Genomic DNA, 20,137 nt, shown 5'->3' on the forward strand with positions numbered 1-20,137 from the left:
GATATGGGAATCCAATTTCGCAGACTGTCTATCATTATCAATCAGAGGATAACAGAGAAGAAAAGACCATGGGTTTTTTCGAACGGGGCACGGAAGGAGGGAGGAGAGGAGGGCCCTAACTCGATCAAAAGGAAGATATTTTAGGGCAGGTCCACCAGATATGTAAGAAGGATCTCATCCGGCCACAACCCCGCCAACATAATGGAGAACTAGAGGGGAACATTTTAGTAAGTTTGTCAGGGGTGTAGTACCATCTAAAGTATATTTTATATGCGTTCTCCTAAACCAAAGTGGAAATAGAGCTGGTGGCGACTTGTTCCCTTATGATCTCCCAATAATCTTCTTCTGTGGGGGGGGGGGGGCAGATCCCTCTCCCACTCCCTCTCATGCCTACCGCCAGGAGGTAAAAGAACATCGAGAATTAAGCTGTAGATAAAGGAAATCGTGCCCTACCCAAAGGAGAGGAGAGACATAAGGGGGAAACAAGAGAGGGGGAAGGAACACCCCCGAGCAGAGAGCCCACAAAGTGTCGTAACTGGAAATACTCGTAGAATTTAGGATGGAGACTTGGATACTTAGAGCGCAGATCATCCCAGGAGATAAAGGCACATTGATATATTAGATCTCCGGCAAATCGGACATCCGCAGAGACCCAGGAACTATAGAAGTCAGAGGAGAGCCCAGGAGGAAAGGCAGGGTTACCCCAAAGAGGTAGAACAGGAGGAGAGGACACTGGGATGTTGAGGTGGGCCGGCAGGTCTCCCAGATGATATGATCATTTTTATGTTAAGCACATAGATCTGCACATCAATGTTGGTGTGAGGGAGGCTTGGGGGTGAAGCTAAAGGTGGGCTAGCACCCACATGCAAAAGGGATGTTTTGATTTGCATGACAAAATATTTAAATAAGATTCACTGTTTGGAGAGGGAGCATTTACAGCTCTGCTCCCTGGTTAGCAGGTGGCCTCCTTCTCCTCGCTGAAGGATTTCATCATCATCAATGTCTATTTATAGGACGACACAGATTCTGTAGCACCAGACAATCGCCATACAGATATAACAGACGTGAATACAGTAAACATAATAACATATAGACTTTTTGTGAGATCAGGATGATTTTTGCCCTTGAAGGTGCACTTTGTACTGGAAAACACATTTATAGGTGCATTTCAGCTGCTGCTACAAAAAACGAAAAAAAAAACCATCAGGAAATGTACAGTAGTGAAAAGATAGCTCTTAATGTTGTGGAAAGGAACCTCTTGATATGTTTAAGGATTGAATTAATTTAACCCTCACATCATGTCCCCTCATACTCACATTTCCAGCCAGATCCACAATCTTGTAAAGTAGACCCAGAGGCCTCATTTAGCGTTGGACCCATGTACGAACCAAAAGTACATAGGAGCAGACGCAGACTAAAAAGTGTACTTGGATGTATTTGGTTAATTAGATGTATCTCAAGCGTCCAATTAAAAAAACGGTAGTAAGGCGTATATCGATTTGCTGCAGGTATTTGCAGGCGTACATGAAGCAAAAAAAAGAGTTTATACTTACGCCTATCACTAGCGTAGAAATGCAGCTTGATTGTACGGTGTTATATAGGTTACATACAAAGAGAAGAGCTCCATTGCTCCATTGCTAATTGTCATTGCTGAAATACAAATACTAGGGCTTAGGGCTGGCAGGCTTTTCTTTTGAAATTGCAGTCAAAGTGTATGGTGTTATCAAAATGGATTCATAGCATTACAAAGGAGAGCAGGAGCACCAAGCAGCTGCTGCTACCAGTCATTATGATAGTAATCCCTCTACGTCATCTGGTAAAGCCTATATAAAAGTATAGTGTTTTTAAGTCAGGGAAACAAAAATGTAAAAAATCACCTTTTACCTTGGTCAAGAAAAAAAGACCAGGCAAAGTTATCTGCAGAAAAATATAAAATTGCCAATATGCCATTCTACACACGCAGTGGCAAGGAAAGAATGAGGCCTTCGCCTTTCTCTATAAGTGCGAGTTCTGCAACTGTCACTGAGGAATCTTCTTGTAAGGTCAGTAGTGACCAAGCAAGTCCAAATACTTTTACGTGTAAAAGCCGAGCTGGAAGAAAACAGTAAGGCATTAGAGAAAAATGTATGTTCAGATTCAGAAATGACACAAATCCCTGAGGAGAGTCCATCCACGAGTGCAATGCGTTATCCTGACCATTCTGATAGTGTATTGCCCAAGCGATTGTATTCTGTTTCCGAAGCACAAGCAATTTATTTAGAAAAAGTAATTTGTTTAGCAGTTCAATAATTAAGTACAATACAGTACAACATAGCCGATACATGATACCTATTAAAGATGTTACATTAAAGCAGGAAAGTATGAAAACACCGAATACATTACATTTTCCTTATAGAGCTTCACCTAGGTCCATGGAACACAGCCATTCTCACATGTAGCCACGTTCAGAGAAAGAGAGACCTTTGGCTGATAAAAAAGCCTGATAGTATCCGGTTTCAGTATAGAACATGTTTCCATTGGTTCAGGGTTCAGGACAGTCTAATGTAAATCAGGTCTTAGGTCAGTTCAAAGGATTTCTCTGGGAAGAATTTTTCTGTGGACAGTACAAGTATAGAACCATGAAAAACTTTCCTTTTTCTCATTAGAGAAGAAAGTTTAAAATTAAGTTTGAATGAAGCATATATTGTCAATTGAATTGGCACAAACATTCTACATTATATTTTAAAGAAAGTGTATTTTGAGCTTTCAGTAAAGTTCCATTAATAATGAGACTTTTTCTATACTAGGGATCAGATGTCTTTCCTGCTGTGGTCCAAGGCTGGTTCATTACTAGCTGTGGGGACATCCAAGGGAAACTTACTTATATATAATCTGCAGACTTCGCGGAAGGTGCCTGTTCTTGGTAAGCTGCTGTACATGTCTTTCTGCAAAGCCTTCTGGTTACCACAATGATGTGCGTGTCGTGTACACTCTAATTACATTCAATAAATAATTTAAGATTTAAGACATTCAAGATTTCAAAATGCACTAAATCGTTTCTATATTAATCCATAAAGTTTACAATGATGTATGAACATTGCTGGTTTATAAGAAAATACTGCATTGCTGGTGATTTAGAATGCTTCTTAACTTCCAAGTGCCATAATAAACATAGCAATTCTGTTTGATATTGGAATTTTACTGTGTGATGAATAAGTATGATGACTAGCACAGTGCTGAAATGCCACTTATAATTGGTTGTGCTTTCCCTGAACTAACTTGCTTGTGTTTACCACACACTATCTTAAATGTTCTTGATATCCTTACTGAGAATCCAGTCAACAGATGATCGCAGTTTGCTGGTTTGTGTGAAGTGTGGGCCACACTAACAGGCCCACATTTGACTTTGCTGGATTTGTCTAATGTAGGCACTAATTGGAAAATTATATTCTGTCTCTCGGTGCTAAGGTCAAGTGTCAGGCCATATGCTTGTTACATTTAAAGAGATAACAGGTCCTCACATAGTTACTTCCAATTTTTGGCTTGTTTCTTTGCAGGTAAACACACCAGACGCATCACTTGTGGCTGCTGGAGCTCTCAAAATTTGCTGGCCCTAGGGGGTGAAGATAAAATGATTACTATCAGCAATCAGGAAGGGGACACAATCAGACAAGTATGTCATGCATACTTTGACTCAGAACAGTTATATATATATATATGTGTGTGTGTTTGTAAATAAATATATATATATATATATATATATATATATATATATATATATAAAATTACTTCTCTAAATATACTATATTACTTCTCTGAATTAAATTTTTTTTTTCTTTAAAGCCATTGGGGGACACTGTGAGGCATTGGTTATAGTAGGAGGACCAGGAGTGTGGCACTTTAAAATTAACCTCTCTGAACATACTTTTGTCCTCTACTATGCCCCTCTCATCTGGGATCGAACTCAGTTATACTTAATGTGCTCTGGAAGTAGGCCATTTTATTTTAGGCTCCTGCCCAGTTTCCTTTATTTAACCTTTTTATTTTTTATTAATTTTTGTACATTTTTATTAATTTTCATGCACCGCAGGGACCCTTGTTTTTACGTGAGGAGTGAATAGCCTAGGGGCTGCCTTCACTCTGGGTCCCTGCAGGGGGGTATGCAGCCTATGTGCTTCCCTCATCCCTGATGCTTAGGCAGCCGTTGGGTAATAGCTGTGTGTTTCATACACGCTGCAGCTCTGTGACGGTGAAGCTGTCAGACGCTTCTCTCAGCCTCATGGGTTGCCAACATCCCCCTAGGAACAAGCAGTTCCTTCACAGCAGGGGATCTCTGTGCAGGGGAAGATTGCACGACATGACTCCTCTATGGAGTAAATGTCGCCAGCGGTCAAGGGAGCACAAGAGAGTCACTGGAGGTGAGCACTGCCGGCTACAACTGTAAGTAGCCTGTTATATCTATGCGGCAAGTGCCTGGACCACCAATATATAAAAAGGAGATCAGCTCCCTTACAGTGGCAGCCATTACTGAGTGGACATAGCGGAGGGGGAAGGGAATTACTCCTCCACAGTATGTTTTGGCGGGCTCTCTGTCATGGAAGCAGCCATTTTTCCCAGTAGCAGTGCAAGAATACTCTGACTGACTTACTGACTTATTACTAAATCTCAGTATAGTGGGTCTCAGAGTGAGACATACAAGTATATACACTTTTTTCTGTTTATATCCTGCTCCCCTGGACATTAAAAAAAGAGCATTTATTAAGGTGGGATTTATTAGACACTTTGTTATACAGCATCAATATATCTGAGAAAGGGACTTCCAAGACCAAGGGGTCCGCTGGAAAGTCTGTGCAACAATATACTTGTGCAAAATATAATGTCAAATTATCTTGTGGACAGTCTGACCCGAAACCTTGTGTGCAGCATGTGAGGAGGAGTGCCGTGAGCAGCGTTCATCAGCGGTACCAGAACAACCGACTTGAGCTAGATCACCGGTGACTTTCATAGTAGCACTAGCTCAGGTAATGTCTCAATCAAAAGAGTTAGGTGACTATTCTACTTCTTTAAATGCACCACACATTCCACCTTCACTCCATGTACCACCCGTTAGTGGGGCTGACCGGGCTGAAACAGATGTGATGGTATTGTTCCTGAGTCTGCCCATGGTCTAGCATGAGCGTCCTCCTCTCTGGAACACTTGCTAAGCGTGTGCCCCCCCACCTCTCCATAGGTCATCTGGAAAACATCAGGTTCCTGACTCTATTCATGTTCCTATCCCTGACTCTATCACTATCACAGACCTTTCTATTGACAAGGATGGCTTCAGGGCCATTCAGACCTGGGCGGAACAATTGGCCTTCAAGACAGCATGCTTAGAGCTGATTTATTGGTTTGGACGGAGCATATTCAGGATGCCTCTGACTTTGTAGGTCAGGTTTCCTTAGACCTGACCTACAGGCTTTCGGCTCTTACTATTTGCTGCCTGCCTGCCGTTCGTTCTGATTGCACTTGGTCAGCTAATGCGGACTCAAAGCGTACCTTATAATCTTTTACTTTTGATGGGATTAGTCTGTTTGTTTCCGAACTGGAGTAGATCATACAGGTGACTATTGGTGGACAAAGAGCTTTTCTGCCTGTCAGTGCTGCTAAACTGATGTAGCCCAGGTTTCAGTCCTTTAATACCTTTAGCAGGTCGAGAAGTACTCCCTCCAGAGGGCAGTCTTTTTCCTCAATGGGGAGTTCCCAAAGAGGTTGGGGATCCGATAGGCCTGGTGCTTCCAAGGCCGGGGGCAAGGCTACGGCATGATGGGATTCTCAGCCACGAGCATTTGGTGAGGGCCAGTCTTCTGCTTTTTCAGGATCAGTGGCGGGCCTCATCTGGGTGCAGGGGATTGTGACTCGTAGCTATGCTATTGATTTGGTCAAATTGCCTCCATGCAGGTTCTTCGCCACAGGTCCATATCCCAGCATTCTCAAGAGACAGGCGCTCCAGGTGTCTGTTGGTTTCTGACCTGATTGTTCTGGTCCCACTTCCAGACCAAGATTCAGGGTTTTACGCCAACCTCTTCCTAGTTCCAAAACTGGATGGTTCATTCCGCTGATCTTGAACCTCAAAACTCTCAACAAGAGGGTTTGGGTGAGAGGATTCAGGATGGACTTGTTACATTCTGTGATTGCAGTCATGGAACAGGGGGAATTCCTGGCATTGTTCGACATAAAAGATGCTTACCTACATTTTCCGATATGGGAGGGGTGTCAATGTCTCCTTTGTTTTGGCATCCGCAGTAAACCCTATCAATTCAGGACTTTACCCTATCGACTAACTTCTGTTTCAAGGGTGTTCACCAAAATAATGGCTGTCATGGTGGGTCTCCAATTATGAGGAATGTTCAAACTTTTCTGCAGGGTGTTCTGTAGGTCCAGCCAGCCTTTGTACATCCGCTTGAACCGTGGGATCTTAATCTGGTGCTCCTAGTTCTCACTATGGCTCCCTTTGAGCCTTTGGACCAGGCTGATCTCCGATAAGTGAATTAGAAGACAGTATTTCTGCTCGTCGAGTTTCTGAGTTGGGAACGCTGTGCTGTTCTCCCCCTTTTCTGGTCTTTCATCCTAATAGGGCTGTGCTACGCACCAAACTGTCCTTTGTGCTGGAGGTAGTCTCCCGGTATCATCTAAACCAGAAGATTGGCCTGCCGCTTATCAATCAATTACTCCGCTGGCTTACGTCGACTATTCGCTTGGCCTATGTTCAGGCGGCTAGGACTGTGCTGATTGGTCTAAGAGGTCATTCCACCAGGGCTCTTGGTGCCTAGTGGGCGGCACATCATGTTGCTTCTGCTGAGCAGTTGTGCCGGGCTGCGACATCGTCGTCTGTCCACACTTTCTCACAGTTCTACAATATGTAAGGTCTTGCATCTCGGGATGCTAGCTTTGGGGGCAAGGTGTTGTACATAGCTGTTCCAGAGGAGTCCCTCCCTTATGTTTCACAATGTCCCCCAATGTCAGGAAAGAGAAAAGAGGATTCTTTACTCACCGTAAAATCCATTTCTCTGGCTGCACACCCTGCCCTTGCTCTGATTGTTGATGTTGAGGTTCGAAGTTACATAGTTTCTTGTTACACCTGGAGGACCCTCTGTTCTGAGCTTGGTTGTGGAAAAACTGAGTTCAATCCCAGATGGGAGGGCATATTAGGGGAGGAGTGTTCAAAGAGGTTCCTTATAAAGTGCCATACACCAGGGGTTAAATGTATCAAGCTGAGAGTTTTTCGGCGGGTTTGAAAAACCAATCAGATTCTAGCTATCATTTATTTAGTACATTCTACAAAATGAAAGCTAGAATCTGATTGGTTGCTATAGGCAACATCTCCACTTTTCAAACCCGCCGGAAAACTCTCAGTTTGATACATTTACCCCCTGGTCTGCCTACTATAACCAATGACTCACAGTGCCCCCCAGTGGAGTCAGAGAAATGGATTTTACTGTGAGTAAAAATCCTCATTTTTTTATCCTTTACTGTAGTATGTAATACTTTTGATGTGTATTCTGATTTATGAACCATTAAGGACAAGTCTTTAGATGCTGTGATACACAATATACAGTGAATAATTGCCTTCTTGCTGCGCAGACCTCAGTGAGGATGGACCCGAGCGATATACAATTCTCAGTGATGAAGACAGATGAACGGTCATCCCCAGGAGAAAGCACAGTAAGATTTAACTGCCCTCATTGACTCCTATTTTGCTATAGATTTACTCTCTCTATTGTCTTTTACATTTTAATTAAACAGTATACAGTACTGCAAGGGTTACAAGAAAAGTTATGCATACATTTCATTAAACTAAAGGCTATGTCTGGCGGCCTCCAGTGCCATAGAATACACAATATTATAGGCTGTGAGCAGCTCACAGCCAGTCCAGTGCTGCCCTCTATGATGCTGAATGACATCTTCTCTTTTCAAAGCTTTGCCGCCAATGTCTGCCAAAAGCAAGGAGAGAGCTTAGAACCCCATTAGCAGATGGTCCCATCAATATTAATCATTCACGATCTTTATTGCGCATGTTGCAGGTGAGCGTTGTTGTGGGGAAGAAAACCTTGTTCCTGTTCAATATGAATGATCCAGACAACCCCATAGAACTGGCCTTTCAGCAGCACTATGGCTCCATTGTGTCCCATAGATGGTAAGAGTTCTGTTATTATAATTAGTTTGTCTAATTGGCTGTGTGGTGCAACCCTTGGAAGCAGTTATAGTGCAGTCCTGGGACTAGGGGGATGCTTTTTTAAGTAGTGTTTATTTTATATGTATGTAGGTGTTCAGTAAAACATATTGGCTAAGATCATTATGCTCCACATTTCCCTATATATTTTCTCCCATTAATGTTGTGAAGCTGCTCTACTGCTTACAGATGGGATACAGCTAATTGCAGTGAGTGATGGACTGCGGCTAAGGATTATCTGGACTGTCTTGTGTCTGATCTCACATAAAACCTTAAGGAATTTATTTTCCCAGCTTTGGAGTCATAGTCCCAGAAAGCAATATATAGTGCAGTATTTTGCTTTCAAGAAAATATAGTGAAATCCTCAACAATCTCCTGTGTTTGAAAAGTTTGTTACTTTTACTAAAGAATCTTCATATAGTGTAAAACCAACATAAATTCTATAAGACGATAAGATTGTGTACACTCACAATACTACCAGATATAAGGCATTTATAGTAGATGGGATGTTATATCAGTCTGCAGTACATGAATAATCCCAGAATGGTATTCTTGCTGGTTACGAGAGAGTCCTTACTTCATGTCACCGCTTACTCTTCTTATGGGATCCATACTCCCATTTCTTAGAGGTCCACTCACTTTCCTTTGATCTACCCGACTTTGGTTATTGATGCCTAAAGCTAGCGACACATGCTTCACTAGTTATGTGCTTTTGTTTCAGAGTGAATGGTTGCATTTCTGTACTGTCGCACCAATATACAATTGACAGATATTGACAGCACATTTGTAGTGTAGGACAGTTGTAGGATTGTAACATTACAATACAACTTCTTGAATCCTTTTCGATCTGATCACTTTACAATGAACATTTTCCAGCTAACACCACCGCGATATCATCAGATTACATAACCATTTACATTTCATCCATTTGGATCATTTGTCACTTACACGTCTGGATTTTTGCTTTACTGTGTTCATAAAATCCGAACTGATTGAGTGGTTTGATTGTGACATGTTTGGCCACCTTGAATACTCCTTGTATTCCTCCTATATCATGAACTGGTTCTTGTCTACCTCACTTATCTTATCTATATGTGTTTTATCTGCTTATTTTTCTCAGTGACAGATCAGACCATTGTGGGGGAGGTTGCAAATAGTGATGAGAGTAAGTTCTGTTACAGATAGCTGTGATCATCTCTCCTCCTCGCACAGGTACGGTGATGGATACATCATGATTGGCTTCTCTTTGGGGTTCTTTGTGGTGATTTCTACACATATGAGTGAGATTGGTCAGGAGCTGTTCCATTCAGGCAACCACAAGGACAACCTAACCAGTATCGCTATTTCACAGTCGCTGAACAAAGCTGCTTCCTGTGGTGACAACTGGTGAGCAACTTATTTCAAACATCTTTTGTCTACCATAGATGGGTCAGTCTGTACAGTTTTCCCTCCACCCATATGAGTAGCAGTGTTTCTTTTGAGCTTGATTACCCCGGTGTATTGCTTAATAGAGTTGATGACATGTGTCATACCTTCCCTCTGACGTTTTATAGTACTGACATACATGACTTATGTGGCTTCTACATATGTACTTCATGTTAATATTCATATTATGTTTTAGCATAAAAATCCTTGACTTAACCGAGCTGAAAGAAATGTACGCCATCATTACCGTGGACGACGAAACGAAAGGTAACCAAGCTTTTAATTAAAGGATATGTACTAAATTGTTTGAGAATGACGATTAAATGACTGTAGACCCATCAAGGCATGAGATTTAAAAGGTGGCACAATTTTACATCAGTTATGATGTACAACCGGAGGTATTGTGTATTTAGCATAACTGAGGGCCTATGAGGAAGCCTGTTGATGATGATGATTGAAGTTCAGTGTGGTATTATTATTGATCTTAATGATTGTCCACCTACAATAAACATTTGTGGTATTAGCCGCATAATGCGTTAGTAGATGGTAGGTAATAATGACTACTGCACTTGCTTGATCTATATGTACCCTGCTGTCTGCAGACACAGTATTAGGAGCTCCTTATATAAACAACTGTGTTTCTTTCTAGGTTTAGATAAACTTTCTTGGACAGATGATGGTCAGTTGTTGGCTGTATCCAGCCAGCGAGGCTCACTCAACGTCTTCTTAACCAAGCTCCCCATCCTGGGAGATAGGAGTGGTACAAAGATTGCCTATCTGGCGTCCCTGCTGGAGGTCACAGTGTGCAATCCTGTGGAAGGGGTATATATTATAATATTTTCATTTGCTTTCCAACATATATTGTTCTATTTTTTTTTTCTGCAAGTTATTTTGTTTATGGGATATCAGAATGCTTTACAGACTGTTTTGTTAATTGTAACATTTTTTGTTTCGCATTGCAGAGGTTGTAGTGTAAAGTACATGTCCTCTGTTTGTCTCTTAGGAGCTGCCAATCACCGTTTCTGTTGAAGTAGAGCCCAGTTTTGTGGCTGTTGGGCCTTATCATGTGGCTGTGGGAATGAACAACCGGGCCTGGTTTTATTCCCTGACAGAGAATGGTACGAGCGAGTCTGATGGTGTTTGACTGGTTTATAGCATAAGACTGTCACTTTAGTGGGTCTGTAACAATGCACTCTCTACATAAGCTGCTAATGTTTGTTCTATACAGAAAATCTCCATTAATGTAATTGCAGGATAAACATTTGTGTGTACCTCTGGTAAAATCACTGTGCAGACACAAACTTAAACATGACATATTTCAGTAGTTACTACTTTACTTTACTGAATTTAACAGATTTAAAAAAATAAATCAGGGCATTTGACATGTGCAAAAGTTTGGTTACCCTGTCAGTCAGCATTTAGTGAAACCTTCTTTGGTACAAATCAAATCTTCCTAATGTGGCCAGGTAACAGTGTTTCTATTCTTGCTTGCAGCATATATTAAACCTCTCTTTACAGATTTCCAATACTATTTAATTCTGTAGAATGTGACGGTTACTCCAAAATCCTTAATCTTTTATTCCTATAAGTACTTCATGGTTGATTTTGAAGTATGTTTTGACTATTTTAATCTTCATCTTCAATTATTTCTGTTCCCCTACCTGCCACAAAACCCCAAAGCGTAATAGAACCACCTCATACTTAATAGTTGGCAAGGTGTTCCTGTCTTTAATTATTTCACGTTTTTCTCCAAATGTATCCATTGTGGTTGTAGCCAAAATGTCCATTATTTTTTTCTTTCACCAGTCCACAGTTGTTAGTTGCAAAAGGTTTCTGGCTTGTCTAAGTGCAAGCTTTACACAATGACTTGTATGATGAAGTCCTAGGACAGGTTTCCTTCTTACAACTCTTCCATGTTGTTCATTTTTGTGTAAACCAGCTCTGTACTTAGGATTTGATGACACCAGAGTGCTCCACAGGTCCAATCTGCAGGTCCTTTGTAGTGACATGGGGGTTCTGCTATGTGTATCTGACCACTGCCAGTTCAATCAGAGTTTTTTTGGGGGGCTTTTAGATCTTGTCTTTACTTCAACAGTTCCCCCGTAACATATCTTATTATAGCTTCCCCCGTCTTCATTTTCTAGTCCTCAGTCGGATGCTTAGAGGATCCCATTGGCGTTGAAAGTAGGAGCAACATCTAACAAGTCAACTAAGTTTTGAGGCCTTAAAAAGTATGACTGACAGGAAAAGTGCCCAAACTTCTGCATTTGCCACTTCATTTTTTTAATTTTTTAAATTCATCAAATCTGTTATAATTGTACAGAAATATGTAATTTGTATTTATTTTGTACACTTAATATAATTAAGTTGTACTTGTCAGCCAAGGGTGGTGGTAATGTGTTTTATTTATTTATATATTATATGGTACTTTACATATTATGCATCTTGCAATAGATAGAAATCCTGCTTCCCATATAGCGAGTATGCTCTCTCCATACGTTATAGGTTCCTCGTGAACCTGTCCAGGTGTATATTGGAGGAATTTTGTATTCCTCTGACCTGGTGCACAGGTGGAAAAGACACCCCTAATCTAGCATATTTGTGACTCCAGACTTTGCTCTGAGGCTGTTTCCCTTAGTTATCACAACCCCTTCATCATTCTCAATCTCTCTGAGAACGCCAAAGACTCTGTGATTTAAAAATCACCTGTTCCTGAACAGCCTTGATCTATAGAGTACCAACCTGAAGACTTAATAAACATCTTTGTGTTTATTTTGTCTAGTGTTAGTTTAATGTCCCTCACTACATAGCTTTATAAATGTATGTATACACAAGCATGTCACTGTGGCTATCTGGTGCAATTTGATGGAATGTTTTGCACAATGACTTTTACATAGAAGTGTTACTAACGGGTCTGCATTGTGTGTGATGTGCAGGTGTGCAGAGACTGAAGGATATGGAATACCTGGGCACAGTCGCCAGCATGTGCTTAAATTCTGATTATGCTACTGCTCTGTTTGAGGGCAAAGTGCAGCTCCATATGGTAAGGATCCAAATTCATTTCTGTATCTGTCTGAAATGCCTATTTTGTAACTAACATTTTGTAGATAATATAAAACACAAACTGTTGGCAGATGCTGCTTTGTGGGCAGACTTGTTTCTTGGAGGAGTGCTGGGGTTATGGACTGCGGATTACCTTTACAAGCTGGTACTATTCTTTCATATGGGGACAGCTTATAATTCCCAGCAAGCTTCTCTATAGGTTTAGTTTCTTACAAGACATGTCGCATAGCAGTGGGTTACACAGGGACCATGGAGGTATAGTAGGATCTTTCAATCCAGCTTTACTACCCCACACACTCTGCTGTTTTCTCTGCTTTAGTTCAGTGTGTCTGGCAGTTGGATATTTGGAGCCTGTGTAAATTTGTTTTCTTCATGACCCTACCAAGGGAAGGGTTGATGTTGACCCCTCATATTGATCCCTCCAGCTGGTTAGCGTCTCTGCTATATTATGTTAAAGTGCACCCTGGCGGTGACAGAGATCTCTCAACTGCTCATCACCAATAGCCCTGACATTGAAGCAGTTCCAGGGAGATTATTAAAATGTGTTTATCATTCCCAAAAAGTATGATTCTAAGAGGTAAAATTCCAGATGGTGACTTCACAAATCCACGATTTCCTCTATGGGAGTACGGAAATATCTTTACTCCATAGAATAACACATGCCTTAATATTCTTATTGCAACTTCCAATCAATATTGTTTAAGATTTGCAATGAGCCATTGTCTTTTCCAGTTGAGGGGATTGAAGCACTGTATTACCTTATTTGGAGGACCTACTGGATCTCCGCAGTTTGGAACATATTAGAATGACATTTATGCTTTGGGTGATTAAAAAGAAAGGGTCCTGATTGATTAATTCCCCACTGTGTGCCTGGTCAATGTGGGGTTCTTCCAAGGTTTCAGAGTAGTTTCCTGTGTCCATTTCCTTGGGACATGCAATATACTATCCTACTCCATTGGAACTATAAGCACACAGTAAATTTGGTCATTTGTATTTGATGTTGACCTAAGAAAAGAATTTTGATACTTAACCCTTTCTTCAGGGCTGTAGAGAAGCTATAGGCAGCCTGATTCAGGGGGCCACTGCCAGCTAATCTTCACACTACGCTTAATCTCAGTAATAATTTAAATCATGACAGTTAATCACAGAAAGAGATAACTATCTGTAATAACATATCAGCAGGCATGTTAAACAAGTGTTACCAGCTATAACAAACAAATTCACAATAAAGTAGGAAGGAGCTGGAGGCTGCAGGAGAAAGCTCGGAAGGCCACATATGGCCCTAGAGCCGCTTGTAGCCCATTACAGTCTACAAGTGCTGACCTAAGACCCATTTTTTAGCATCTTCATGTGTCCATTATCTCGCTCACATTCTTTCATCGAGTCATTTGTGTGCACTCTTTCAGTTTAACTAACCTTCATCATCATCATCAGCTATTTATATAGCGCCACTAATTCCGCAGCGCAGTACAGAGAACTCACTCACATCAGTCCCTGCCTCATTGGAGCTTACAGTCTAAATTCCCTAACACACACACAGAGACAGACTAGGGTCGATTTGATAGCAGCCAATTAACCTACTAGTATGTTTTTGGAGTGTGGGAGGAAAGCGGAGCACCCGGAGGAAACATACGCAAGGCACCCAGAGGAAACACACAGGGTGAACATACAAACTCCACACAGATAAGGCCACAGTCGGGAATTGAACTCATGACCCCAGTGCTGTAGGGTAGAAGTGCTAACCACTAAGCCACCGTGCTGCCCCAATGTACCTTATCTTACAATGTAAGAGACAAATGTTCTTCACTAACTGAGATTTTGCTACATTCTCCTCCCCAGATTGAAAGTGAACCTCTAGAGGCTCAAGAGGAGAGGGAGACTCGTCTCTTCCCATCAACAGATGAGAAGTATCGGATATTGTGCCATGCGCTGACTGGAGACTTTCTTGTTTACGGGACCAATGTAAGTGATTTCCTCTATACAGTACAGGTGTTACATGTAAACACTTCATATTATTATTATTATTATTATTATGATCGTTTATTTATAAGGCGCCACAAGGTTTCCGCAGCGCCGTACACAGTACAAACAATGGACAGTACAGGGAATAACAGTACAAAACAATAAACGAGTAGTACCAAGACTTCAGAGGCTCCAGGCAAGTCAAATATATTGAAGTTGGAGCAGAAGAGAAGGTAGAGAGACAGGAGGGAGGAGGGCCCTGCTCATACGAGCTTACATCCTAAAGGGAGGGGAAACAGACGTCAGACACAGAGGGTGTCGGAGGAGGGGAGCAAGCGTTCCCCTCTTCTGAGGAGGAGCGAAGTGAGGAGAGTGAGCATGGAGAGAGGGTTAGGTGGAAGGCTGGTAGGCTTTGCGGAAGAGATGAGTTTTGAGTGCCCGTTTGAAGAAGCACAGGTTAGGGGACAAATGGATCGAGCGTGGGAGGTCATTCCAGTGCAGGGGGGCAGCTCGGGAGAAGTCTTGAATTCTGGAATGGGATGAGGTGATCAGAGTGGAGGAGAGGCGATGGTCATTGGCCAATATCAGGGACCGGATGGGAGTGTGGATGGAGAGGAGATTGGAGATATAAAGGGCAGTAGAGTGGGAAAGAGCCTTGTAGGTGAGGGTAAGAAGTTTAAAAAGTATTCTGTAAGGGAAGGGGAGCCAGTGTAGGGCAAGGCAGAGAGGGGAGGCAGAAGAGTAGAGGCGAGAAGGGAAGATAAGCCTCGCAGCCACATTGAGTATAGAATGAAGGGGGGCAAGGCGAGAGTGGGGGAGGCCATTGAGGAGAAGGTTACAGTAGTCCAGCCGGGAAATGATAAGCGCGTGGATAATAGTTTTGGTAGCTTCATGAGATAGGAAGGGCCGGATGCGGGCGATGTTGCGAAGTTGGAAGCGACAGGATTGGGCAAGGGATTGAATGTGGGGGGCAAAAGAGAGAGAGGAGTCGAGGGTGACTCCCAGGCAGCGGAGTTGGGGGACAGAAGAGATAGTGGAGTTGTTGACAGTGATGGAGAGATCCAGATGGGATGGGGACTTAGACAGAGGGAAAACAATGAGTTGGGTTTTAGCGGTGTTAATTTTGAGAAAGCATGAGGACATCCAACAGGAAATGGCAGAGAGGCAGTCAGATACATGAGAGAGGAGGGAGGGTGGGTGGGGGGTTGGAGATCAGGAGAAGAGATGTGAAGTTGAATATCATCGGTGTATAGGTGATACTGAAGACTGAATTAAGTGATGAGAGCACCTAGGGAGATAGTATAGAGTGAGATCTGAGTAGAGGGCCAAGAACAGAGCCCTGAGGGACTCCTACAGGGAGGGCGGAGGGGGGGAGGATGATCCGGACATGGACACAGAGAAAGAGCGGTTGGCGAGGTAAGAGGTGAACCAAGTGAGGACAGAGCCAGAGAGACTGAAGAGTCTGCAAGAGGAGGGGGTGGTCTACGGTGTCAAAGGCTGTGGATAGGTCCAGGAGGATGAGGAGGGAGAAGTGACCCCTGGATTTAGCAGAGATGAGATCATTAGTTACATTGATGAGGGCAGTTTCAGTAGAGTGGAGGGGGCGGAAGCCAGATTGGAGAGGGTCAAGGTGGGAATTGTCTGAGAGGTGACAGATGAGGCGGTTGCAGACAATTCGCTCGAGAAGGTTAGAGGCATAGGTGAGAAGTGAAATGGGGCAGTAGTTGGCGAGTGAGGTGGGATCAAGATTGTTTTTTTTAATAATAGGAGTGATAAGGGCATATTTGAAGGAGGAGGGGACAGTGGCAGAGGAGAGAGACAGGTAGAAGAGGTGAGCTAAATAAGCACAGACAGTGGGGGAGAGGGAGAGGGAGCGAAGAAGGTGAGAGGGGATGGGATCCAGGCGGCAGGTGGATGGGGGAGAGGAAAGATTGAGGGAGTTGACTTTATCGCCCGTAGTGGGGCGGAATGAGCACCAGGGTGGGAAGCGGGAAGAGGGAGGAGCGAAGAGAGAAGCAGGAGAGAGAAATAGAAATGTTAAAAATTATCTTACTATAGTAAATTGAGATCTGTTACTTAATAGAATAAGATTATTTGTACATCCACATATTTAAATGAATTCTAGCACCACAACGGGGTAATGGGACCTGTTTGACTTCAATGTGGCGAGTCATTTATTTTCTTTACCACTTTCCTGTTTTCTGAGATTAATCTTGTCTACACCGTTTCTTCTCTCACAAGTTGCTGGTTCTCACACTCAGACCTCCCCAAATGTGCATGTTCTGAGGATCATCTCATAGGAGCCCAAGTGAATAAACCATTGGTCCAACCAAGTTCAGTTTTCCTCATAAGATAGTAAATAATTCACCTGTGCTCTTAGGAGAAGATTTATACAGTGTTCGTTCTAAAATAAGTACAAAGTAAAAAAAATACTGTATATGTTAATAAAAACAAATGCAATTTCTTTGTGCCTAGACTGGACTTATTAAGTACTTTTACCTTGAAGACTGGCAGTATGTCAATGAGTATCGGCACCCAGTGAGTGTAAGGAAGATCTTTCCTGATGTATCTGGCACTAGATTGGTTTTAATTGACGAGAAGACTGAAGGCTTTGTCTATTGCCCAGTAAGTAGAAAAGGTTTCTTAAAGCTCCTGTTAAGTTGTCTGTGTTTGATTATAATACCACATTGTTAGTCACATGGTCAGAACATGGAAAATAAATGTTCTGCAAATTATGTTTTTTTTTAACACACAATTCCTATTACATAAAACACTTAAACACTGCCTATTCTAAGACATTATTTATACTGTATTGTGCTGGTCTTACCAGTGGTATTGCTAGACCATGCCACCGGGCACCAACGTTCAAGCATAGTGACCTGGGTGAATTTTAATATTTTGTCAATAATTGTTTTGCATTATTTTAAAACAACTTGTTATGTACATGACATTTTGATATACTGGTCTTGAAATCCTACACTGATTTTAGTATAACAGTAATAAACGATAATTTAGTATTGTTATTAGTGTCAATTTACTTTATGTATTTACATGGTAGGAGCAACTTTGAATGTGATGAGCCAGGTTATGGCTTTTCCTGATTACTTCGCATTATTATAACCTCATTATTGCTGAATAAAACAGTTGTATGCTTGGTAGGAAAGTTATGACTTGGATAGATGGCAGCTCTGAATTTTGGGAGTAAATGCAAGTATGCCGACTGCTTGGATCTTTAGTGCATTATATCTTATGCCCATATGTTCTGCCGAAAAAAACATAATAGTAAATAAATAATAACTTGAAAATAAACCCTACTTATCGTCTTTTTTCCCTTTTCAAATTATGTCATATTTGTGTAATGCATTTGTTGAATAAAAATAATTCAGGGCTAAACATACTACAAATGTCCTTAAATGTTCTACAACTCTTTTAAAGTATACCCCAGTGGAGTGGACACCCTGGCTACTATAAGGCAGGGAGTAGTAATTATGAGGGGTTTCTGAAGGTGATTAGCCACTTCAAAGGAAAACAGACATGTATTGCTCTTGTACAAATTATAATATTTATTCATTCATCCATTTATTTGTGTGCAATAATTTGTGTTTTATTTTTTTCAGCAAAATGACAATTTGTACGAGATTCCAAACTTCTCTCCAACAATTAAAGGCATCTTATGGGAAAACTGGGCACTGGATAAAGGGGTCTTTTGTGCATTTGACGATGATAAAGTGTTTACATATGTCTTTCATAAGGATACCATACAAGGTACGCCCCATAAGTGTAAACTCCTGTACAGCTCACATATATGTGCATGGTAAATATAGTGCCCCCTGACTACAGGAGAAGTTCTCATTTCTCTGTTTCTGACTTAAACTATTTTCAGAAACATTTAAGACCAAAATCAAGACAGCTAAATGTCTTGAAAACTAAAGACTTCCATTTAACTTTGCCATAAATTGAGCGATCATGGTACAGGCTGGGGATTTAAAAACATATCCATCTCTGTTTCTGTCATTTAGAGAAGGAGAATGTAGTATCTCTGCCTAAAGTTTGTGCCTGTCAATATAACTGGGGCAGAGCTGGCCATGGCGGCCTCTAGTTGCTAACCTAACCTCCTTTGTTGTGTTTTTTGCAGGCTCCAAAGTTATTTTAGCAGGTGGTACCAAGCTGCCTTATGGTCATAAACCAATTCTCTTACACAATGGGGAGCTGACCTGCCAGACTCCAAGTGGAATGTTAAATAGTATCTATTTAAACACTCATAATTTCCTTGGCAATACGAAAGAGGCAGAACCCAAAGAGCTGACAAAAATGTTAACACAGACTCTGATGCTGCGAAGGTGGGTGTGAGGTCTGTGTGTATTGGTTTAACAGTTCTCACATATAATAATGACTGGAGTGTTCATTGTTGTAAGAAGCCCTATTTGTTTGGTTCTTGATGAAGGTCCATTAGAAGCTGTTTACACATGTAATGATATTGCAGTTGTTATCAGGCAATTGGCCCCAAACCGCGGTATGTTTGGCACCAGAATGCACAATGCCAGATAACGACCCTTATAAAATCCATAGGATCATTGTTGGACTGTTTGCACATGGAGTAGGAAGATGAACACTATGGACGTGTGTGGTCACTACCAGCAGACCACTCTAAATCCAGAAGTCATATGGCCACTTATCCCAAATAATGAATGGCCGGATATAACCCGATTTGACCACTCATTTGTGTGATCAAGTTGAATGACGATCCTGTTGCTTGACGTTTTAGTCAAGTCCCACGATCAGCCTGCGTGTGGCTACCTTTAGACTCTGTGATTGAGAAGCCACGGGCCGCGGATTATTAGGTCACTCTTATCTGTTTGTTCTCTGGAGCTCGGGCTGAACTTAGCTTTCAATCTCCTAGCTTTGGGTTTCCAGTATGGAGTGACAAAAAACTCTGGTTGGTGAATGAATACAGGAGCAGAATGGGAAAAGTAATAATAATACTAATAAATAATTGTAATAGGATAGTAATATATCAATTCTGCATATATACTGATATAGAAAATCCAAGCCCAATTGAGTCCAACAAATGACCCATTTGTTGGGCCATTTGTTATCCCTTACTTTTAGTCTAGCTTTCTTAAGTTTTCTGCACGAAACCATGTTACAATGCAAGGGGTGAAATTTTTTTTTCTGTTTTGCACATATGTTAAATACTGACTGTTTTTTCATGTAGCACACAAATATCAACTTTAAATTTCAGTGTACAAATAAGCTATCAAGTATTTGTGTGCTACATGAAAAAACAGTCAGTATTTAACTTATGTGCAAAACAATAAACTAATTTGCACCCCTGGCATTGTAACATGGTTTTGTGCAGAAAATGTAAGTAAGAAAACTTACTAAATTTCTTGCCTGAATTCCTTAATGAATCGGGCCCTAAGTGTTTATTTGACAGTGAAGAAATGCACACACACGATTAAAAACCATTAGTAATGTTACTGTCGGAGAAGACAA

At 41.5% G+C, this 20,137-nt stretch overlaps 1 protein-coding gene across 1 annotated transcript in view; it reads left to right on the plus strand.

Moving 5' to 3' along the window:
- WDR19 (WD repeat domain 19) overlaps nt 1-20,137 on the plus strand; it is a 53,547-nt gene that overhangs the window by 5,267 nt on the left and 28,143 nt on the right. The window contains exons 5-17 of the mRNA XM_075194794.1: nt 2,787-2,902; nt 3,537-3,652; nt 7,603-7,683; nt 8,043-8,155; nt 9,404-9,577; nt 9,813-9,883; nt 10,266-10,438; nt 10,620-10,734; nt 12,553-12,659; nt 14,519-14,641; nt 17,117-17,266; nt 18,259-18,406; nt 18,777-18,981. Of these exons, the coding sequence (XP_075050895.1) occupies nt 2,787-2,902; nt 3,537-3,652; nt 7,603-7,683; nt 8,043-8,155; nt 9,404-9,577; nt 9,813-9,883; nt 10,266-10,438; nt 10,620-10,734; nt 12,553-12,659; nt 14,519-14,641; nt 17,117-17,266; nt 18,259-18,406; nt 18,777-18,981 (1,692 nt within the window). The remainder of the gene's footprint in view (nt 1-2,786; nt 2,903-3,536; nt 3,653-7,602; nt 7,684-8,042; nt 8,156-9,403; nt 9,578-9,812; nt 9,884-10,265; nt 10,439-10,619; nt 10,735-12,552; nt 12,660-14,518; nt 14,642-17,116; nt 17,267-18,258; nt 18,407-18,776; nt 18,982-20,137) is intronic.

Source organism: Mixophyes fleayi, chromosome 1 (assembly GCF_038048845.1).
Source record: "Mixophyes fleayi isolate aMixFle1 chromosome 1, aMixFle1.hap1, whole genome shotgun sequence".
NCBI classification, from domain to species: Eukaryota; Metazoa; Chordata; class Amphibia; order Anura; family Limnodynastidae; genus Mixophyes; species Mixophyes fleayi.